Genomic DNA, 24,673 nt, shown 5'->3' on the forward strand with positions numbered 1-24,673 from the left:
GTCAAAAAAAAAAATTGCATTAAAATGAAAAAAAGTGATCACAAATGGTTTTTAATCGTGTTTTTTATCGTTGCACATAAAAATTGACATAGGGCTTTATTACCCAATTGACAAGACAACATTTTTTCGATTGTAAAACTATGGTCCCTTTGGAACGAGCTGTCAAGTAGAACCTTTTCTGTCAAGAAGGGCCGGAAAGTTATTTTTCCAAAATTAATTTAAAAATTCATTTTAATTACTTTGCGGTCGTACAACGGGTCATTGTACTCAAAAAATAAGCTTTATCGTAGTGAACTATATTATGACCCAATTACAAGTTTTAAAAGGGACCATCCTTAAACCACGTGGACACTTTTTTGAAGAAGTGGGAATGAAAGAGAAAAAGAGAATGTTACAAAGGATTGTGTTGAGAATCTCGCGACGGAAAGAACGACATTAAAAATAGGGATATGAAATTTCGGGTATGATTATTGTAGTCACTAAGAACTGAGAGTTTGATATATTAACAACAATTCGTTGTTCAATTTTCCGAAGATTCGATTATCCGAAGTGAAATTTGTCCAGTGCCTGAGGATAATCAAGTCTAGAATATATAAATAAATCATATTTCTGTCAAAGGAATTTCTCAATAAGTACATGATGATACGACATCAATTCTACCAAACATTTTATTTTAGAAAGGGATTTCGGATATCACTTGAAAGAAACATTCACGCGTATTTTCAACTTCAAACATTTTGTGTATATTTTGCTTCGACGTCTTTCCCGTAGGAAAATTTCTAGTATAAAAAAATCGATTCTTTACAAGCAATTATTGAATAAATTAGTCTTAACCGCTTAACACAAGTACCGCGGCGTGGTGCCCCAAATTCAGCACCGTGTTTTCTAATTGACCCATTTCGATAGTCAGGAAAGTCACGGCACCAAATTAGGGTTATCCCCCACCGCAGTCCATACAAATCAGACACCTTAACCTAGATGTGTTTGGGGGAACAGAAAATAAAGTCAGAGAGAAGAAATACATAATTTTTTCGAGGTTTCTTGATTTTAAACTAATAAAACAAGCCAAAATTTGTTTAAATGATAACTAAAGTTCCGAACGTTTTTTTTTACGCAACAAGACGCAAAGCTTAAATTTAGAGTTTTCAAAAGCCTCACACCACCTGTAAGCATTTTAAATTTTGAGTTTTTTTTTCTGATAACATGTTTCTTCTTAAAAATCAAATAAAGTTTTATGTTTTATCCCAAAGTTCAAATTCGTATAATTTTGATAAATTTTAATTTTATTTTTTTCGTACCGCCTAACCTAGTCGAAATTCATGGCCGCTGAAAGCTTAAGGTAAAGTGTTTTATTTCGTTTTTTTTTAAATTCTAAGCCGAATGTGTGATTAGTGTAATTTTTATAATTAGAAGATTTTTTGCCGATGATTTTTTTAAACTGAACGTAAATAAAAAATGAGGAGTTGTAAATTTTGAAACTACAAAAAAATAGAAGGAATAGTGAACACTAGTTTAAAGGTAAATCGTTGTTCTGGATAAGTTTCTTCGGGTTGTGAAAGAGCTACTAGCACTTAGCATTACAGTCGTAATAATAATAATAACATGAAATCAGTCTTGTAAGTTTCCGTTAATATATATTTCCCCATCGTTTTCTCGTTTTTTCCGCAAATCCGGCGTCGCTTAACCGACTTATTACCAAATATATATGTACACCTTAGCAATGCTACACGGGCGCGACTTTCACGAAAAAGTCGCTTTAGGTGGGAAAATACTTCGTGTTTTTTGTTTGTTTGTTTTCGATTGCGACAGGAAATCCGCGCGCGGGTCACACGAACCGATTGTGTGTTTCGCACGCTCCGACAGAGTTGTAGAGAGGTGGTGAGGAAAATCTTGGAATAAATAAATACATTCACCGAAAAAAATAATAAACACGTACAACTAGAGGCGCGCATTAATGATTACACGGGTACACATCATACTGCGAACTGAACTGAATTTACAATTACAAACTTTGACTTGTGACGTCGCTAATAGGGAATATTTGGCTGCAGCAACTAACAGTTAACACTATTGCTAAGATTTTTGTATTGTTTTGTGAGTTTTTTGTTTCTTTTCGTTTTTCTCTTGCGATGGTTTTTAAATCAGCTACACAATGCAATAGGATATTTGAGTAACCTTTGGAGCAGGTTCAATTAGCTTTAAGAGTTTAGGTTTTTTTCTTCGAATTCATACGTATACGAGATAAATTTGTTAGTAGCTGTGCGAATCGAAAATGTTTCTCACAACAGTTGCCTATAGGTAAGTTGCGTTGAGATTCTTAAGTACTCTTCGATCGCGGTTCGACATAATTTGGATATAGTGTGTATGTTTTTGTGGTCGTTCAAATCCTTCAACTTTGTTTTAAATTGTACACACGCACGCACACTCGCACGCAACAAACGCACCCAAACGTCACACTCTTGATTCGATTGGAGTTGAAAAGTTAAATTACCGCGCGTTTTTGTTTGTTTGTTAACAACTAATCAGTGTAAAGTAATGGCTTTTAGTTTGTTTCAGTGTAGAAATGTGCGCTGGTTGTTGGTGATTTGAGGTTTAACCCATTTTTTACGAATCGGATCATCCAAAATTTATGTTCAAACCTTGGTTCAAACTCAACTCAATTAATTTCAACGAATTATCTTTGCTGTTAACTTTACGCAGTAGGCCTGGCCACTGAAGAAAAGGGTGTTGAGAGTAATCGACTCTACATTTTTCAGGACCCTCTCAAACGGCTAGATGCGCAGGAGTTAATTGAATAAAATTAGAATTGAATTTCAGATGACCAGAACTGATTCCAAATAAAATACATATTTTGGTGAAGATTATCAACAAATATCTTCAAAAAGAGCTTTATTTTTTATTTTATTTTTAAATTGAAAAAAATATTGAATTTGCGACGAAAGCAAATTTAAATAACCTGATTTGTGGGGAATTTTGAACCTTGTACAGATGCCCTTTACCAAATAGTGCTTGATCCTGGAGTATAATTATATAATTTAAACGTATAATTTAGTCAACTTGAAATACAAAAATAATTCAATTAGAAACGCATTTTGAAATGTCCAGATAGCTGAAAAAATTAGAAATTGGCAACTGCGCTCCACTTGATAAGAGCATCTCTACAATGGCAAAAGAAAAAAAAAACAGGTCGTATTTTTAAATTGGCATTCTTTTTAAAATACTTCTCAATTGAATTGACTGACTCTCAAATTAATTTTGAATGTTTTTTTTAAATAATTTTAAGGATTAATTAACAAATTTGTTAGAAATCTGACTGGAAATAACCATTGAATACAAATAACCGCGATTAACTTCATAAGAGCATGTTTACCGTGGAAGACATGAACTTTAAAATGTCATAACTCTACGCGGTAGAGATGACCTTGAGCACATTTTAATGTATCAAGTAATAAATAAAACTTGAAACTTTTTTTTTTAATTTTCAGAAATACAAAATACAATGAAAAAACTCTTGTTTAAATTAATAAAATCAAAAATCGCGATCGACTTTGTAAGAGCATCTCTACCGTGGCAATCAAACAAATAATAATTGTAGCAACTCATATTTTTGATTTTGAAACCTCCATGGTGGAGATGCCCTTAAAAACTGAAAATTTTACAAAGAAATAAGTACAGCTCGACAAAGATCATTCTTTTGGATGATTTGATTTGTCCTCCCTCAAACCCCACTTCCAGCGCACAATACCCCGTTAAACCCCCTTACGCACACACACACCTAGTCCAACAACTCCAGCTCCAAGCATCTATTTCCGGCCGCCGAGGAGTGCGAGGGCGTCGTCGCACCGCCTCCTCCTCCCCAACCACCGTCCAACCCTCAGGACTCGTCCGGGTCGTTCTCAAAGTGGTGATAGTGGTGGTGGATGTGCTCGTGCACGTACCGATGCACCGCAGTAGTGGAAGCAGCCGAAGCCGAGGATCCCGAGTTGCCACCCAGCACCGAGCCCGCCGCCGCCGCCGTCCCATCCGCGTGGCGGTGCGTCGGAGTGCTCGCGGACGATTGTGGCGGCGGCTGTTGCTGCTGCTGGGGCAAGGGAAAATCCTCCTCGGCGTCGGACATGCGGATCAGGTTCTCGCACTCGCTCGGGTCGGCGTTGACCGGGATGGACGCGTACTGCAGCTGGATCAGGTTCTGCTCCAGGGCTGGGGACGGCTTTTCGGCCGTTGGCAGTGCGGTCGAGGTTGAAATCGTTTTGGTCGTGTGGTGCGTCCGGATGTTCTTCTTGGTCGCCGAGCTGATGAGGCATTCTTTGTTGAAGACTTTCTTGGGGGTGACGACGCTTAGTTCGGCGATGTCTTCGGTGATTTTGAGGTTTTCCAGCAGGAGATCTGCGGCAAGCACGTTGTCGAGTTTGGCTGTCCTTGGGATGATCTCTTCTTTGCTTTTGGATCGCTTAAGCTTGAGGGCGGCAGCCGTCCGGGGACCTCCCCGTTCGGCCATCTCTTCCGCCAGCTTCAGCTTGTTGACCAGCTTTGGGCTGCGGTTGTCGAGCCACTTCTCAACCTGGTTGATCGATCGCGTGAGCTTCTGCTCGGCCGACAGATTCGGGTACTGCTGGTTGAGCACCGCCGTACTGAGTTTCACCTGGTGACCATGGGTCCGGTTGGTGACTGCGAGGCGTTGTTCCTTCCTGAAAAGAAAGCGTTCAAATGAGTATAATTCGATTGAAGTGCGAGTTACGCATCGTACCTCTTCGCCTTGGCGTGCGCGACATGGTGCTGCAGAATCCTGCTCGGCGTTACGGTCGCGACTGGCAGGGCCGTGAAGACACCACCGTTGGCGACAACTCCACCGTGCAGGGCTGCATGCTTCGCCGAAGCGGCCGCCGCACAGATCGTCTGGTGCAGATAGGAATCGTAACCGCACAGGTTAGTCTCGTGGTGGGCGGCAACCACCAGCGACTGGTCGGCACCGATCATGGCGCACTGCTGCTGTTGATCTCCGCTGACGCGGGCCGATATCGTGTGCGACCGGTGGCGATGCTTTGGTGAATTTTCCAGGGGTTTCCTGAATTGGGGAGAAGCGAGAGTTTGAGTTAATTCAAGAAGTGATTCAACGGGCACTCAAAAACCTACCTATTTGGTTGAAAACAGAGACTGTTCTTCACCATGCTATCCCGGATGATCTCAATCAGCTCCCGGCGGCAGAGTGAACTCTTCCAGCACTCCTCCTTGTCGACGATCAAGTTCTCGTAGCAGTTCTCGTTACCCACCGACAGGCTACGCACCCGTGGCCGGCTGAACTCCTCCGCCAGCTTGGTGGCCTTCCGCGAGGAGCGTGACTTGCGCACTACCTTGCGTTTCGCTCGACTGACGGCCGCTGCCGTTGCGGCAACCGCTGCCGAGGTCGCAGCCGGAATGACCAACGTCGCCCCCAGTGGAAGCGTCTCGTCCATCACGTAACGTTCCAGCGTGCAGTCCTGGCAGACCAGCGTCGTCGAGGTGGCGGAGTTGTTCAGCGCAGTCGTCGTGGCCGGGCTTTGGAGATTGCTCTTGGCTGCTGCCTGCAGGTTGCAGCACTTCAGATTGCTGATGCTCTCGTAGATGTGCTCAGTTTTCAGATTTTTGCTCTTTCCGTTGAGATTGTTGTGAATCGTGGTCTCCACCGCTTCGGAACTCTTGCTCAGTCCCGTCGCAGGACCATCGACCACATCCTCTCCACCACCAGCCCCCTTGGACTCTTTCGTCTTCACGTTGTTGTTATTGTTGTTGATACTCACGCTGGTGTTCGCTACCACCGTGTTCGCCCGACCTCGCATCGCCGCCACCCGCGGGCAGTTCTCCGACGTGTCACTGCCGTCGTCGTCCGACAGCAGCTTCCGGGGTCGGTAGCGTCGTCGCGGCGTAATGACGGCCTTCTTGGTGGGCGCCGGGTTCGACTTGCTCTTGCCGTCCGGGGACACGGTCAGCCGCACGTTGATCGTCTTGCTGCCGTAATGAGGAACTACTACCGATTTGCCTATGGACTCGTAGATCGTGGACACAATGCCAGCGATGTCCTGGGAAGAAGAAAAAAAAAGGTTTAGAATACCAACTCACGAAGGTCGTTAAAAATCCTTACATCTTTGGTGATTTTGCCGTGACCGTCCAGGTCGTACAGCGTGAACGAAAACTGCAGCGGCTGGGGCTTCTTGCCGTCCTCCAGCGAGACGTCGCAGGTGAACTCCTGAAAAAGAGAGACAAACAAACGCAAGGTCATTCCACGCTCCATTAGTGACCACAACGGTGCTTACGATAAGATAAGTTTTAAAAGCTTCTTTGAACTTCCCAGTCGTCATCGTCGTCGTCTAAAGTCCCGCGAGTCACCGCGCGATCACCACCACGGCTTACGCTAATGGATTCTCGCTGTTTCTTGCGAGCTGCGCGAGTCAGCGGTTCCAACCGCGATAACGCTGGAAGAAAGTGCTGCGCTCCGCGCTATCAGTCGGGTATACCTGGAGGTAATCCTCCGACGGTCGGCGAAATCGACCGGATTACGGGGCTGTCAAGGCTTGCCTGCAGCTAATCAATCTCCATTAAAGCGCTTATCAGGCGGTCTCATTCTCCGGAGGGGAATAGCGAATGAATTATTGCCTCAGCAAACATATCGGGCCGCGGTGGCAGAGCGCCATCGGAGATACCGAGCCAGACAGTGCGGAGTTTTATCGCAGCCGTGAGTCAGTTAAATCGATACTCGTGGAACTGTTTGGCTTGCACTTTACTGCGTTTGAAGAAGCGCCATTATGGCGAAAGTGACAGTTGGGCAGAAGGTTTTATGGCAGTCGCTATAAAGTGGTACAATTTTGAGGTTATGAGAAACCATCTGATTCTACAGTTCAGCTGTGGGATGTGTTGCCGACTGGAGTCTCGTGCCGCTGGCACTGATAAGAGTCCCTTGCGGCAACTGGCGGAAACAACAAAGCCATTTGCAGATCGGTCTGGCCACTTCATTCACCAATGAGGCTAGGGTAGCTCCGGAAAGTGTCGGCAGAAGTGAATCCCAGCTTTTCCCACCGCTCAGAATGGCCAACCCAACCCGCGCGAGTGATAACGACGCCGCTACTATCGGTGGCGGCACGGCAAAGCCATTTTATTTATTTATTGCGCGGGGCCCGCCGTTTATGGGTGCAAAACTACTAATAATAAACCGCAAGCCGGGCTCGCGCGCCCCCTTCAAAGTGAATCGCTCCGTAAATATAACAGAAAACATACACATTTAATATTGCACACTTCAAAGGGCGAAACGCCATCCGGAAATGTTTGATAAGAGGCACTGCACCGGCTGTGGAAGTGGCCACGGAGGACCACACAACCGCGTGGACGCCACAGACATCCGAACGTCTCCGTCGCCATCATTTTAAATTTCCACCAACAGATGGCGTTGCGTCCAATGCCGCGTCCACTTGTCTGTGGTGCCGGTTATCATTATCATTACGTTTGGGGCGGGTTCCGATAGCGGGGAATGTTTACATTTGAAGAGAGAGAGAGGGCGCGCGCGTTTGATGAATGGATTCCGCCGCGGTCATTCATAAAGCCCGAGCCAGAATTGGGGCTTGCCGACCTAAAAGCAGCGGAGTAATCTGGTTTTAATCCTGTGCTGCACTTTGAAGTATCGGGAGCAGATTACGCGCGGATTATGAACGATTTGGGGTGCAATTTGGGGGAAGGGGAGGGTCGAAAATTGTTTTGGGGTTTTCGGCCGCAAAATCGGGGGGATAATTTATCCTGAATCGATAGGGAGGTACTTTATGGATGTTTGTGTACCATTTTGCTGGTATTCGAGAGGGAATTTATGCACGGCTGATTGATTTCAGAGTGTAATTGAAATGTCAATCCAGAGTGATGTGGTGCATGGAATAGAGTTGGCTTATGGAAATTACAGACTGGAAATGGAGCTAGTTTCCGTGCATAAGTGCACTTTATATTAGATCGGTTTCAATCTATTAAAAAAATAAAGTTCAACCACAGACAATCAAAATGAATAAAAATCCTAATTTTATCTCTACCCTACATTTTTTTTTCAAAAAAATCAAGAAGCAAAGGAATGTATGTCCTAAATTCTAATTTTTCAAAAATGATTAAAAATATTTTTTTTTATTTTTATCTTTCGTTTGAATCTATGTATGTATGATTTTATCTCTGAAAAATTGTTTTATTAATAGGTCTGTTAACATGATTTTTATTTAGATTTTATTTTTTTTTCATGTAGCTGTGGATCACCTCTAGAAAAAAATATGGAAAAATCTTAAATTTGTTAAACTAAATCGATCGTTTGTGAATGAAAAAAAAACAAATTTAATCGAACAACATTAACGAAAACGTACCAAAAAAAAAAATAAAAAGAAAAAAAAGAAAAATAAAAAAATAAAAAAAAAAAAAAAGAAAAAATGAAAAAAAAAAAAAAAAAAACAAAAAACAAAAAAAATTAAAAAAATCGATCAGCTGTTTGTGAATGAAAAAAAAAACAAATTTAATCAAACAAAATTTAACGAAGAAAGTATCCCACAATGCACAGTGGTCCAGATCGCAAAATTAAGTGGAAAATGGATTTTCCGAAAAATAGTGAGATTTTGGAGACACCCTTTAGAAGAGTTGTTGCAAATGGAAAAATGTAACTTTTGGTTTGATTTAAAATTGGGGTGGTTCACAATTAAGGTGATTTTGAAAATCTAACTTTTCATGAATATTTTTGTAATTTTTTTCTTTTCTAAAAAGTTGTTGGACTTGCCAATCCAAGCAACTTTGTCGAAGATACCAAATTTTTATCTCGCAATCTACGCCTAAATTACGGCCAAATTTAGAGAAAGCATCAGAGCAAACCTTCAAAAATCTGTTTTTTGAACGTAGCAATTCAGGGATAAGTTTTAGAGAAAAGTATTGTTCGGAGCACTTTTAAAATGCTAAAAAAACAAAAAAAAATATCATCTGACACGTCAATTTGGACTTAATGATCAAAAGTTGCAGCTATTTTAAGGTAAAAAAGACGCAAATCTAAAACTCAAATATCTCGAAAAGGCGCAGGCCACATTTTGAGCGCCACGTTGCATTCGAAAGAATCCCAGCGGTATTTTTCTTTAAACTCGAGATATCTTCATTTGAAAATGCCTAATTTTCAAGGGAAAAGTGTATGGGACCACCCTAACGAAATTCGAGAATTGTCCAACTACATGTTTTTCCTTGTAATTTTGTCCGCTGAATCTGAATCTGCCCTAAGAATTAAGCCAAATTGTAAAAAAAACGATTTTTGGTCATATTTCGGGTTTCTATGTAAAATTATCATATAAACTCAAAATATGACCAAAAAACGTTTTTTTTGACACACCTATTTATAAAACTATTTTTTCAGAAATAAAATCATATATAAATTGATCTAAACGCAAGATAAAAAAAAATATACATGAGCACCATAATTTAAATAATACTGCTTAAAATATGTTAAAAGTATTTAACAACAACTTTTTTTAAATTTCACAATCTGATTCCAATAACAAAGATTTTGATCATTATCATTACTAAAATTTTTCAAAAGAAGCGAATCCAGCATAACACATTTTTTTTAACTTGGCTGGTCGTTTTGTTATATTTCACACGCATAATTAAAATTTACAGAGAAAAAATTTCACATTTTGTATACAGTTATATTTGAGATTAAAAAATGTTAATTATCTAGAATGCATTTCCTTTTTTTCAATATTTATTTCTGTTCCATGCTGAGACTGAACTTTTTTTCATGTTTATCTACACAGCTAAAAAAATAGTAATCCAGCTGCATGTAAAAGGTGTGAGTGTAAAATAAATATTGCATTATTTTATGCAATTTTATGTGATTTTACACACTGAAATATGTAGCCCATCAGTATGGGAAACCTACTTGACCGAAATGTCAAGCTCAAATATGCGTTTATTCTTACAGCTTTTCATCAGTCTAATGGCCAAGTGGGCTAAGGCGCCAGTCTTTACTGTTGGTGCCGGGTTTGAATCCCGTCGGTTGCAACTTTTTTTTTGTGTTTGCAAAAATTGTACATGCAGTGTGTAATATTAAGTGTTTATTTTGACGAAGGTGATGTGCATGCTTTTGCATGCGATTTTACCATCGGATTTTTTGCTGTGTAATTTTACATGAAGAGACTGCATAAATAAAAAAAAACCTGGGGTTATTATTCGCCCTGACCAAAATCTTTGTTGAGTTTGCTTCAAACTTGGCAAGCCTGCTAAAATTTTGACAGAGCTTACCGATTTTTTTGTTGGATCAGTCCATTATTAATTCAATCAAAACAAGTCATTTTTAAGGACATGCATTTACACATTGATTGTTGGATTTGTCATAAAACTGTGAAATTTCGTAAAAGTCGTTTTTGCTGTAGATAAGAAGGAGTTAACGGTCAGTCAGTAAATTAACGTCCAATGTATATTGTGACACCATAACTGGTCTGGTAACCCACGATTTCCCGATATAAATATAAAATAATCCAAAATACCAACCTCCAGCCGCACCCGGTCGGGATCGCTCTTGATCGTCGCCGTCTTCCCGTTGCCGCCGGAACACTTCCGGAACTGCTGATCCTTGCCGTGATGCTGTTGGGGGCCACCACCACCACCTCCGCCCCCCGCCAAGGACGACTTGTGGTGATGATGGCCAAGATTTTGCTGCTGCTGTGATGATTGATGATGTGACGATTGCGTCTGCTGCTGATGGTGGTTGTGGTGGTGGTGCTTGGAACCTCCCTTCACTTTCATCATCTGCTCCCGGTCGCTGGTCAGCAGCAGATCCGGCGGGGCACTACAGGCGGACGGCGCCCGCACCGGGTAGATGAGTTCCTCCGAGTCGGTGGCGCATTCCTGGAGCACTGTGGAGAGGAAAGTTGTTGATTAGTGACGTTAGGCGGTGGGTTGATAAATGGCGGATCATTTGGCCGGTGAACAGTGGCGTGAATTGGCGCGCGAACTTCAAAAAGGGACGGCCAATGGCCATGCCGAGAGGAGCGAGTTGCACCCGGCAGGGGGCCAGCTGATTGTGGTGAGAGACTGTTGGGAAAAAAAAGTCGCAGTGCGGACTAATTTGGAACCGCTGACGTGAGCGTTGAGGCATTGTTTGGAGTTGCGTCTTTGGCAGGCGAAACGTGACCTCTATGATCGGTAATGGGGAGCAATTTATCAAGTTGAGCTTTGGCTGATGTCAAGCTGGGGTTTAGTTCGCAGACCAGCAGTCTGGTTCAAATTCTTCAACATTTCTTAGAGGATAGTCATTCACACTGCTCCACAAAGCGATCATTTGTAGCCGCCCATCACCGTCGCAAACTCTTTGATCTTTTGGCACGCCTTTTGACGACACACACGCTCTCTTCAGAATCCGTTACGACAAACTCTAAAACAGCTAAACTGTTTCTTTGATTCCGAAACAGCCGGCATCGAGTGACAAACAGTGTGATGTCACACGAAAAAAAAAGTGATAATTTTCCCTCCTTCCACTTCGGAAGCACAATATCCCCTGTGAGTTGTTTTTGTTTTTTACCACTTAAGTTGTTCGGAATTTTTCAAAACCCTCCTCGCGCCGAGGAAGACAAACATGTGACTTGAGTCGTTTTTCTTCGAAGATCACACATGAACGCCCTAGCCCAGCCGCTCTTTGAGGGGTTCTCATAATGGCCACGTGGTGGCCGCGGTTTCGCTACATGTTCCTTAATAGTATCATTTATCACACGCCGAGAGACCTGCTGGCAAACTGGTTTTGGGATTTGAGAGGTGGCGGCGCGGCTTTAGAAGAAAAGGAAAAACGTGTCGCTTTTTCCTCCGCGCAGGGAGGCATTTTCTTTGAAGATGAATCGAATCGCGTCTTCACAGCTGTTTTCGGTGGTGGCGGTGGCGGCGGCGGGGAAATCACTTCAAAAACATCAAAGAGCTGATGGCTAAAGTGCGGTCGAACTTTAAAGGGAAAATGAGCGCGAAAATCTTCAAAAGACTGTCCTTTTTGGCGGTTTAAACTTTGCTTTTTTTGGCGGTATCGATGGAAATTTAATGTTTTATTAGCGAAAATGTCAACTCACCACACTCAATTTCAACATATTTATAAAGTCGACTATTCGTCTGTTGATCTTCGCTAAAACTCATTATTGCTACATCTATCGATGCCACTTCTATGTGCCAACTTCGATTCTCTCCTTTGCTCGATATGCTTTCTAACTCGATGACTTGAAATTCATTTCCAGATTTTTTTTTAAAAAAGCACCAATAAACTATTGTCTTTCATATGTTTATAGGACCTAATAAAAAAAAACTCTAGATTTGCTCCAAAAATACTTTCCGTTTGTCGAGTTATTGTGTGTTCCCTCCGCATAGCTGAGTATCAGAAGACGAAAAATTTCATTCGATTGTTTATTTTACATTGTTCTGTAAACTCGAGAGCAAAATCTAGAGATTTGCAAAATAGTTACAGCTGTTAAAATGAATATCCGCTCTTTTCTCGTGTTGCTCCAGAACTGATGTTCCGTCACGTCAAACGTCAAAAAACATAAACAAACCGAACTGATCGAGGGGCCAGTGGATGCAAAAAGCAAGTTCAAAAAATTAGAAATCATATTTAAAGTTTTATGAAATTTCAAGTCAAAATTATAGGGAAATTGAAAGGTAAGCTCTGGAAACTAATTAAAGCCATCTTTATTTTTAAATTTTATAGAGAATATGTTTTGCATCGGTGGCCCCCTCGTCATTTTTCATTCAGTACAGTAAGCGAGCAGCATTCGGCTAAATTCTCAGCCCAGTTACCGAACAAGTACAGTAGTTGTTCGGTAACTGGGCGTTGTTTAACTGGGCTGCTTTTTAACTGGGCGCTCGATAACTGGGCCGTAGCCCAGTTAAAAAGCAGACAAACGTCAAAAAACCAAAACAAACCGAAATCACCGGGGGGTTAATGGATGCAAAAATCATGTTTCACATATAAAAAAACTTCTTTCAAACTTTTATGTAATTTCAAGTCACAATTAAAGAAATATGAAAAGTAAGCATTGTAAATCAATTTGAGTAACTTTTATTTTTATATTTCATCCAACAAATATTATGCATCGGTAGTCCCCTCGTTATTTTTCGTTCAGCCCAGTTAGCGAACAGCATTCGGTCACTGGGCTACGTTCTCAGCCCAGTTACCGAACAACTACTGTACTATATACTCCAGAACCACAAATAACGGTAATTTCTTATCTAAAAAAATGTTTCAAACTATAAACTTTTAATACTACAGTCAATATCAACCGTCGAACAAAATTTCTAACTACATTAAAAAAACAAACTATTGAATTTTTTTGTAAAAATAAAAACTTTACAAAACATTTCGTTAAAAAAACTTTTAAAAATGGAACTATCAATTTTGATTAAGAGGGAAAATATCTAGCTATAAACAATCAGTTTTTTAGAAATAATTAATTAGGTTTTCGATAGGTACCGTAATCTGGAATGAATCGGGACTTCAGTCTGAATAGGGACAGCAGTTTTTAGAGCACTTAAAGCTTTTAAATTTAGAAATGGATGTACACATTTTGTTGGCCAGAGTATGTTCTAATCGAAATCAACCAGAAAAATCAAAATACTGTGCTCCAACATGGTTAAAACTGCTGTCCCAATTCGCCCCATGTGTCCCGATTAACCCCAGTTTACGGTAGTTTGTTTTAACTGGAAATGGAAAAGGGGATTGCAACAAGTTACAGATAACTAAATTAGTCATTTTATTCTATTTCAAAATACCTGGTTATTCGGGAATTCAGGAAGACTTTTTGTTTTTCCCCTTATTTCATGAGAATTATTGAATTATTTATAATTTTATTTAGCTTCTAAAGCATTTTTTTTTGAAGTTTCAATATTTTTTCATGTTTTTAATACGTAAAAAATTTATTTCATTTTTTCATTCAGGACGAAAAACGTTTGTATTTTATTTACATTTAAGTTTTACGATAACTGAAAATCAAGCTCTATTTATAGTACTCATGCTCAACAGCTAAAACAGTTTAAGGGATTCAAGGACTTGGAAAAAATATTTGAATTGAAGTAATGAATATAACTGAACATTAAAAAAGTACCGCAAAATAAAATATTGCCAAATTCCAGTCGAAATCGTTTTGTTTTTCGGATATTCAAGCAATTTGACAAAATGAAATTGAGAATTTGAGGTCTATTCATATTGCTTTTTCATCACCTTTGATGTTGTTCAAAGTTAGATGTTACCTTTTGTTTTAAAAACTTTGTTAAAAATAAATAAAAATCTCTTGCATCATATTTTTTTATGAAAATCTGTGCGATCATAACCATCCAATATTTTTTTAATAGAATTAAAAAAAGTGAAAAAACCTTTAATTTTAAGTATTTTACAAAAGAAGTGAAATTAATTTGAAAATTGCACAAAGAATTATAAAATTGTTGAAGAGTTAGAAGACAATTTTGAAACACGTATGCTTTAGATCCCCGACTTTTCCCGACTATATGACAAAAAATTACAAATTCTACATTCCCGATTTACCGGGAATTAAAGGGATCATCGAGGAACATCAGTTTACAGAACAAGGTAAAATAAAGTCTTGATTGAAATTTGTAAAGAAGTTATCGCCATATCCGATTTATGCGAGTGATCTTGTCGTAAAGTCAGAATCCTCAATCGAGGAAATGGGTGAGATCAATCCAAATCAAAATGCGCTCAAACCCCGTTGGTTTGACACCAACTGTTGTCAAACGAACGGGGTCACTTTTAAGTTTGACATCCCTTTTACACGGAGTTCACATACACTACCAAACGTTTGTTTTGACAGTGTGCGTGAGCGCCGTGTAAAAAGGGACAGTTCGTCACCTTTTAGTTTGACTTTGACCAACTAACGGGAAACAAACTAAAAAAGTGTCGAACGAAAAAGTGACCAACCACCGGGGTTGAGTGTAATGAAATTTGTCATTTTTCGAACAATCTAAGTGCTTGTTCTTGACAGATCCTGATTCTTGTTCTATGTTTAGACTGGGTCGGACAGTGCCCATTTACTAAGGGTATGTGGCCGCCAGAATTTTTGCCATTCGCCCGAAACTGAGATAAGATGTAAACTATACTTTCCAATAATTTCGCTGCCGGCCAGCGGTTATTGAATTGGTCTTTGTCATGTAGCTTAGTGCTAACACTTCTGTCTCGCAAGTGGTAGATCGGGAGTTCAATCCCCGACTCGGAACAACACAACTGGTGATCGCTTACCTTCTAGTTTGGAACGGTAGTATATCGCTTTTTAAAAAGGTGGCCCTCCTCAGAAACTCTTCCAAAACCTACAGGTTTACAGTTTTTTGGTTCCCACGCGACGAAAATTCCACTCCTAGACCACATAGCTATACGACAGTTTCCTACCCCAAAAATGGTCAACGTTTTCCTATTATTTACCAAACTAAAATCTCCAGAGACACACAATATATCTTAAAGATCTTCGCAGAGTTCCCTAGAAATGTCTACCCAGAAAGAGAGATCGCCATAAAGCGAGCTTAACCTCCGGTAGCAAGGTACAGCTATACACACCGGCCACCGCTGGAACAACACCACTGAGTGGAAGAGCGGCCGCTGGGACTTTTAATGTGATTTGTATGTTACCCCTTTTGAAGCCCGGTGTGTGGGGTAAGGCAGGAGGCAGCTTTTGGAAAACACGCGAGTTCGCGGTGTAGAAATCAAAACAGAAGCGCGAAATGATCGCGATCGTGTTTGGGTTCTTTTTCGTTGCTTTTTTTTTCTCTCAGCCAAGTCTACCTTGGGCCGCCGCTAAAAGCCGGTAGTCGTGTGAAATGCAAATTATTTCAACTTCAACTTTTTGCCGCGAGAATCGCCGGGGCCACGTGAGACGGTTTACTGGGCGGGTTTTGGAAGCGCAGAAATTTCCGGCATTTTTCGGATGTTTCGAACAAATTTGAAATGTTAGGGGAGATTTACGCGGGTTCGCAGCGGATTTAAGTAAGTTGACACGGTCGCTGGGACTATTTCTTGAATGTATTTATCGTTTATGTAAAATTTCAGAGAAAGAATCTAAAAAAAATGAGGACAACTAAAACCAGGTCGTCCGGAGCGTTTGGTACGGTATGTCCACGCATCCTCCCTCCCGTGTAGGTTTTGTTAAATGTGAATCGTTCACAGAATCCTCTCTGCGGTTAATGCAACGCAGTAGGCCTGGCCGCTTTAATGTGTGTAATATAGCTCGGGGGTGCTCGATTGTACTACAAATATTAATATTGACAAGAAAGAACTTGGGCCGTAATCTAACCATATGTTTTTCCAAGATGCTTTATTCGGAATGGCTGCGCTTGTGTTCGATTAGATTAGATTAGATTAAAAGACACCGAAAACCAGGTCGAACGTCTCGGAAAAGCTATTTTCAACTCTATTATTTCTTCCTTTCATCACAAAACCAAGTTCCGTGAACTTTTTTCTCACGAAACAATCCAATATCCGAATCACCAGGGAAAAGGGGTGGCATGTCTTCATAGTGGTGTCTTTGATCCGCTTAAATCCTCTCTGTTTGTTCGTGCCCTCTTTGATTTATAGAGCAAACGCGAAAAGAAGCTGGAGACAACTTACAACTGTGTTTTCCTAGAGGAAAGTGACCATTACGAGTGTCTATTTAAATCAAAATTACTAGGAAAACATTATTTTATCAAAAATATGTTTGTGGTGAAAGTGAAGCAGATACTGAATAAAAAAGAGCAGCGCCACCAGCACCACTAGCGGCTTTCCGTAGAACTATGCAAATGTCAGATGAAGAGTTTCGCTCTCACTCAAGGGCGCGATCCTCTCAGTCCTTTTACTGAATAATTTTCATAGCAAATTGAGAGCTCTCTTCTCTTAGTTTGTGCTGTTTTCGTGTTTTAGGTCACTCCAAAAGCTGGCCAACATCTCCTAATCGATACAACCGATGACACATTTCCCCCTAACGACGGAAGCTCTCAGTTCCCTTTCTTACATCTCTACAAATTGCAAACATATCATCGACCAAGAACGGCGTCGTTGCCGTGCGGATTCCCCTTCCCGTTGATCACACACTTCAAACGAGCGAGTCTCGGGAATCCGGACACTTTGATCTTGTGGGCCACGACGGCCCGCCCTCCCTCTCGCCCATTTGACGCCCCGGTTTCGCACTTTGTGTTTACGCCGGCAGCTGCAGCGTGACTTTGCCGAAAACTCCGAAATTCCCCGCTTTGAAAGCTGAGAGATCGTCTTGGCCGCAACAACAATCCAAAGATCCAGCCAGAGATGAAAGAGAGGTTTCAAAAGGATATCGCGCGCCAAGTTCAAAGCGATTCCAATATAATCTTCGCGCGAGGGTTTGCTTTTCGCGCCAAAAACGCTGTTTGAGTTTGTTTTTCCCGCGGATGCTGTTCCGGGATTAGACGAAGAGGGGGAATTCCGCGGTGACGGCCGCGCAAGGTGGTTGGGAAATATTTACTTTGAATTTAGTGTGTCGTCCCCCTCGCGGCGGCGGCGGCGGCGCGGACTTCAAACGCGCGATCTCCGCAAAGTGACAAAACAGCACTTTGCGTTAGTTCTAATTAATTACGGCGCGATCGTCCCTGCGGTGCGGTGGGAATTGACAAAATGACAGTTTAGTAGTAGTCAGTTAGTGTTATTGCATGATGCTCTTTTGGCGGCGCTGGGGGCGATTTCGTTTGAACACGCCACGATTTTTGGACATCTGGGCGTCGTTTGGCGCACAACATAACACGTGTTTGTTGGGAGAGTGTATGTTTTGAAATCACGCTGCTTGTCACACAAAAAGTGGGACCCGTTTGAAGTTCCGACTTTGGCACGACAGCTTACTCTGCTTTAACGACTTTAGAGTTTTTAAGATGTTTGTTTTAATTATGTAACGTTTTTGGTGGTTTCACAGAATGTTGTTTCAAAGTATTTTGTCATTTTATGAACAAAATTGGACAAGAACTGACATGTCCTTGTCTATGTCCATGTCCTAACATTGAAAGGATATAGAAAGAGAGTAGAAATGCCCAGAGCAAGATTCATTCCTTTGGTTCCATTGTGGTTCAGAGGTAAAGAGAGTCTACTACCCGTCGATACTCATTGAGTTCACCTTGGTAGGTGCTGCCCAATCGACAAATTTCAAATTCAACCCGATTGATTTTTCCCAATAATCAATATTCACTTCCAAACCGCCCAAAAACGCACATATCCCTAAACCGCGCGAAACTAATTGGTATGCCCGTTCCAACGGAACCATAAAAAAAAACCGTCCATGCCCCTTGCGGTCACGAGGAGTCATTTTCGAAAATGACCACTGCGGGCCCAAATGGCGCGGCCCCACGCAACCTCGGGGCCCGGAACAATCGTGCAGCATTGCATTCCAGTCACATTCGCGGTTCGGGCTGTAATTGTTTTTTTCTGCGCTCCTCAACCCCGCGACTAAGTTGAGCGTACCGACTAAACAAAAAATCGCATCAAAAAGCGTAAACCGCAAATCACGAACCGGAGTGGCACTTTGCTTTTTTCGGCGGTGGCGGCAGCGCGATTCTCGCGCCCCATTAATGCCACACACTTCACACCTTTGGGGTGGGTAATCGAAAATCGGCACCAAAGTGCCGCCGACCACGGTTCCAGAAATCAATCAATCAATAAAGTGTGGTCGCCGCAAAGCGAAAAAAAAGCGTTTCGGTGGCCAAACGATTTATAGCTATTGAAATGAGGGGTTTCATCTAGTACGGAACGTTTTGTCGTGTATGACCAAAAGCCGGTAGCTAGGCGTGATTAGTCGGCCAAGTTGGTAGCGTAGTTCTGGAAGCGAATTTGGACAATGAAAGTTCGTGCAAGTTGGGCACTAATTAGGGGGATTGATTTATTCTTCTATTATTTGGAAACTTGACTTAACCGGTTTTTGGAGCAATTTGATTTATGTTCATCGTAACGGACTTAATCCTGGACAATGGAACAATAAATGGTCAGCACAACTTACTTGATTTCTTCCGACAACTTTGACAATAGCTCTGCTGACTACAATAAGTCATCAGCCTTCTTCAGTTGATTATTCTAAGATTCGACCAGGACCTCTTTGGATGTGCATCTCACATTTTACCACAGTACAGATTTTGTCCAGATTTGTTCCATTCGATCTGGACTGTAGTCCCATAAGTCCCCATTTGAAATAATAATGTTTGGTTAAGTCCTTAAACAAATCTGCAAAAAAAGTGTTTTGGTTGGTACATGAAAAACGTTAATATTTGCACAATTTGAAAGCTCATTTCTTATGTAATTTTACCTCAATTAAGACTGAAAAAGCCAGAAAAGTGTTGAAATTACACATTTTCGGAGGTAAAATTACACATTTTTTCTGACATTAAAGATGTATCCCTTCCCAGATGTAATATTACCATGATTTTTTACTGTGCAGTAGGGTGCCCAGAAAAAATGACCCCCTGCTCCACAAGCAAAAAACGGTTTTTTGGGTTATTTTAAGCATCTGTGTAAATTTTGAGCGAATTTGGTTAAGATTACCCCATTGATATTCGAGCCTAAAGTTGACGAAAAAAATGTTTTTCATACAAAACTGTCATTTTTATATCGCTAATAACTTTTCAGGATCTCACTTTTGGGAATATTAGGATGGAAGTTGCTCACCGTGCAGATCAAACCGTAAGAAAATTGAGTTTTCCATATAATTTTTCGATTTTTCCCATACAAACTTCACCTTCGAGTATCAATGGGTAAATGTTCACCGATTATGCTCATATTTGGGCCAGATTCCTAAAATAGCTCAAGGAACAATATTCAGCTTGTGGAGCGAGGTTTTGAAAAAAAGTTCCATATTCTGGGCACCCTACTGTGCAGTAAACATTGTAGTACACACAAAAAAATATTTCCTAATGTTACATCATTTGTGATGTAACACTTTTGCACGTCATTAAACATGTAAATTTAAACGCAATTTGATGCAAATTTGCAACAAATTATACGTAAAAACATGATTTTACGTGTGATTCAACCGTTTACGTCAAATCTCAAGTTTACATAAACTAAGTTTACATGTGATTCATATTTTCCGTGTCGAGTAAATTCACACACAACCAAAATATTTCGAACAACTAACATCGTTAGGTCGCCATCATTGTCACATGGTTTGACAACTTTTCGTGCAACAATTTTCAGCGCGGTGGAAGAGTTGACTTTTGAAAACAAAGCAAACCTTCAAAGCCAACGTCGTTACGAAAGTTATGCGTGCCCGTTTATGTCTCCATACGGCAACGTTGTCATCTCTCGTTGGTAACGGATTTGGCAGATGTAGGGCACGGCAATGTCCATCCCGAAAAACCTCGGGGGACAGCAGCAAGATTGCTGCAGGAGAACGCAGACCAAGTGTGAAATTGAAATCCGCTCGTTTTCGACGAACGCGTCAACGGGGTGCACGGTGGGAAATTTGGTTTCAGGGAATAGAATTCCATTTTTTTTATTACAAAAATCAAAACAGTTTCATTGAGATTTCACTAAGAGAGAATTTCAATAAAGAGCGAGAATCCCATCTCTCTCATCTCTCATGGTATTGCTCCAAATATTCTTCATGAAATAATAGAGAGATTCTCAAAAATATCGCTTAATCTTTGATGTTCTTTTGAGAATCTGGAGCGAATATCTTCACCACTTTTTTGGCTAAAAAGTTCATGTTTACTACATGGGTAATTCTCCGCCAACTCACTTACATTTTTGAACATGCGAAAAAATGGTGTTTTTCAATAATATGCAGCCTCAAACGGTGATGAGATACAAATTTACTTTTATGTAAAATTAGACCCCCGATTTGATGGCGTACTTAGAATTCCGAAAAAAACATATTTTTCATCGAAAAAAACACTAGAAAAGTTTTTGAAAACTCTGCCATTTACAGTTACTCAACTGTAAATTTTTTTGGGACATGTCATTTTATGGGAAATTTAATGTACTTTTTGAATCTACTTTGACCCAGAAGGGTAATTTTTTCATTAAGAACATTTTTTTTCATTTTAAAATGTCGTGTTTTTTTTCTAACTTTGCAGGGTTATTTTTTAGAGTGCAAAAATGTTCTACAAAGTTGTAGAGCAGACAATCATAAAAATTTGGGCGATAACTCGTGATGTTTATAAGCAAACCCCTTATGTTTAAATATCAAAATTTTTGTAATTGTCTGCTCTACAGAACATTGTTACACTCTAAAAAATAACCCTGCAAGGTTAGAAAAAACACGAAATTTCAAAATGAAAAATTTTGTTCTAAATGAAAAAAATGACCCTTCTGGATCAATGAAGATTCGAAAGGTACATTAAATTTTCCATAAAATGACATGTTCTTTTTTTTTTTGCAGTTAAGTAACGAAAAATGGCAGAGTTAAAAAAAAATATTGTTTTTTTCGAAGAAAAATACGTCTTTTTCGGAATTTTGAGTACGCCATCAAATCGGGCGTCTAATTTTACATAAAAGTCCCTTTGACACCAAATGTCTATCACACTAAAAAATTCTGAATTTTACACATGACGTGATCTCAAACATCATTTAAAAACAATGCATGTAATCCAAAATGTGATGTAAAATTGTGTTTATTATCACGAAACTCTTCAAATTTTAACCGCACACACATAACTAGAATATTACATCACATGAAATTATAAACAATACACTTTTGACTGAATTTTACGTTTCGTTTAATGCACATGTCTGGAGCGTGTCTTTTGATGTAATTTTAAGTGAAATGAAACTTAATCCAGCGACGCGACGATTCCTCCTGCTTGACAGTTAAACAATTGTCAGCCATGTTGCGTAAACCAAATTTTTGTGCGGCTGCAGCTGAGGCTCGATCTTTCTAAAAAATCAACTTAAATTTGTCCGGAAATAATATCCATCATTCATTGAGGACGTTTATTTGGCAAAAACAAAGGTAAATATAACTGGCTGTCGTGTTTTCCAGATTAATTATTATCAGTTTCATAATTTTACAGATGCTTTTCCTTCCGTCGGAATTCGTTCTGAATGTGCGCTTTGGCCAGGCCGAAGTAAACTATGATGCTGATGAAGACCGGATCAGATCAGCCGGCTAGTCAAGACCTGTTACCATGAGCTCAGCCCGGTGAGGACAAAAAGTGGCACGAGAGAACTGATTGCAAGTGGACCTCCGGGGAATCTTCGGGAATTCGGAGACGGGGATGCGAAGGATTTCAGTGATCAAAATAAAACGGAAAAACAAAAGTGTTGTGAGTCAAAGTGATGAATAATAGAATTATTGTGATGAGTGAAATACAATTCTGGTTATGTTCAATAAAAATACCGATAAAATCGAATATAAACATGTTTCCTTTCATTTCGTGGGAATTAACTAATTCCAATAAGAATGTTTTCCCACAAGAATGACGTTTAATGTAATTTTACGCGACTTCGGTTGGTTGTGTGGCTCGTGTAATATTCAAATCAGACACAATCTTACGTCTTATTTGACGCTCCAGTTATGTGCATTGAATCAACAGAAAATTACACGATTTTTTCGAAGTGTCTATCTTATCACCGTTTCAGGCTGCAAATTATTGAAAAACACCTCTTTTTTCGCATGTTCAAAAATGGAAGGGGTCGTACCGCCCCTCCGTCACGAGATATCAAAAAACGGATCTCGGATTCATGATCAGGGACAAAAGTTACCTCTTAGGACAAACTTTCACGCAAATCGAAGAGGGGTCGTGGCAACTTTTCGTGTGAGTTGGTAGAGAATTACCCACATTAAAATTTTAAGGTAATACCATCGGAAACATTGTCTTAGTCCGGGATACGCCCTAAGCAAGTGTAACGACCACAAATGATTTTATCTCGATTTTTGAAAATCCTCACCAGCACATTTCCCTCCGTGTTTAGTCGTGATTGAGTTGACATCCTCTCGCGTGCAACAACTCGAAGCGGTGTGAAGTTGGGCAGGGTAGGGCGTCGAGTCGAGTTGAGATGGAAAGTGTAACACGTTAACAAATGTGTTGAAAGTGGATGATATTTTTACGACGTTCGAGTGCAATGTCAACCGCCACACGGTGCAGAGCAGAAGGAGGTGCACTCTTTGTTGCAGGCCGTCCGGATGGCCGGAGACCATCATCACCTACATAACAACCTGCGTCGGTGGTCCGGACGATGGGTGGTAGTGTGCATATTTCGGTTTTAGAGTTGTCATGTCCTTGTTAATAATTAGGAAAGAGTTGGATTACGACAATCTCAGTTTAGACTGAATTCCATTGTTGTCTACATTCCACAAACCTTGGACCCATGACTCATATCCAGATTCTAACCAACTCGTTTCGAAGGTCGTCCCGTCCAAAAAACCTCACAAATATCCGCGATATCTGAGCGACCAAAGGTAACACCTCCTCGGCCAGCTTACCCTACTCCACCGTCCACAAACAAGTCCACGTTCCATGCCGTGCCGACTGACTGGCGGATAATTCGCGCAAAAGCCGCGCGCCTCGTCTAATCATCTGGCCGCAATAAAAATGTGATAATTGCAGTTGAAATAATACATACATGCCATAAAAGGGGGGACAACAAATTGGCGGCAAGCCGGTCAACATGTGCACACGTTTGCCGGCCAACGAAGCGGGGCAGAAAGTGGGAGTGTAAGCGACGCGTGACCAGATAATGATTTTTAATTTGTGGTAGATAAGGTGATTTTTGCGGTTACGATCTAAATTGGAAATTCCAAGATTACGAGTTTCATACATATCTTAATTTTTTGAACTTGATCGAACTGCTACAAACTGAACTTTGCCAACATGTCAATGCGTTAAAAATGATCTCTGTTGAGCTGGTTGACTTCCGGGTCTTCACTCCAGGTAGTCGTATAATGTTCCAGAACATTCTAGTAAGAGAACAATTTCTACTATAGAAAAGCAGTGCAGGTTATCGTAGATCAAGTTGATCTCCAAATCTAAATTCCAAGCAATTTTAAGACCTTCAAATAGTAAATCTTAGAAATTTAGTGATGATCGGGATGGAGATCGCCAACATCTCACAAGCATTCTCCGATAAGTTCAGGTGGCTCCTTGACGTATTTCTCCCGTGGCCATCACCGAGCCGGCGACCCTCGGTACCACCATGGGTGCCGCCTGGCGGTGACCACAACAGGTCACCGTGTCTGACCGCGCACCGTCCCAAATTAAACAAAAACCTGGGGGTGCGATGAAGCGTAAAAGCCTCAAATTTATGGACTTAATCCGATCATCACATATTAGCATCGTCATCTCGTACGCGGCACATGTCCGCGCCTGGCCGGGCCCCGTCTGGTTGGCCAATCTCGGTTGACCTTTACCAAAGCCAGACGGGCCGAAAAGAAGACGAAGAAGAAAAAATTAAGCAACGACCGGGTATCGCGTATAAGGCTAATGAGATAGTGAGCCGAAGTGGTTATTTGGCGCAGATAATGAGTTATCTATTGAAGACGGCCGACGGCGACGCCGCAAGGTAATGGGGTTTCGGTGTGGGGCTTTTTTTTGCGGCCACTCTCGCTAATCACGAGACTTGAGCCGCGGTCTTTTAGATTGCGGTGGAATTCGCTACGCACGCGCGCACTTACTTGCGCGCTTGGTCGATGGTCGGTAATATGTTTAGCACAATGTGACGTGATTACAAATTGTGGTTTGTGGGGTTTGG

General features: G+C 40.9%; 1 protein-coding gene across 1 annotated transcript in view; it reads right to left on the reverse strand.

Annotated features, from left to right (window-relative positions):
• Window positions 1–719: 719 nt before the first annotated feature.
• Window positions 720–24,673, reverse strand: part of LOC6033193 (protein naked cuticle homolog) — an 89,454-nt gene continuing 65,500 nt past the window's right edge. The window contains exons 2-6 of the mRNA XM_038253853.1: window positions 10,519–10,883; window positions 6,119–6,223; window positions 5,134–6,056; window positions 4,748–5,065; window positions 720–4,688 (exon numbers count right to left, since the gene is read on the reverse strand). Of these exons, the coding sequence (XP_038109781.1) occupies window positions 3,875–4,688; window positions 4,748–5,065; window positions 5,134–6,056; window positions 6,119–6,223; window positions 10,519–10,883 (2,525 nt within the window). The 3' untranslated portion in view covers window positions 720–3,874. The remainder of the gene's footprint in view (window positions 4,689–4,747; window positions 5,066–5,133; window positions 6,057–6,118; window positions 6,224–10,518; window positions 10,884–24,673) is intronic.

The sequence above is a fragment of the Culex quinquefasciatus genome, chromosome 2 (assembly GCF_015732765.1).
Source record: "Culex quinquefasciatus strain JHB chromosome 2, VPISU_Cqui_1.0_pri_paternal, whole genome shotgun sequence".
In the NCBI taxonomy this organism is placed as follows: domain Eukaryota; kingdom Metazoa; phylum Arthropoda; class Insecta; order Diptera; family Culicidae; genus Culex; species Culex quinquefasciatus.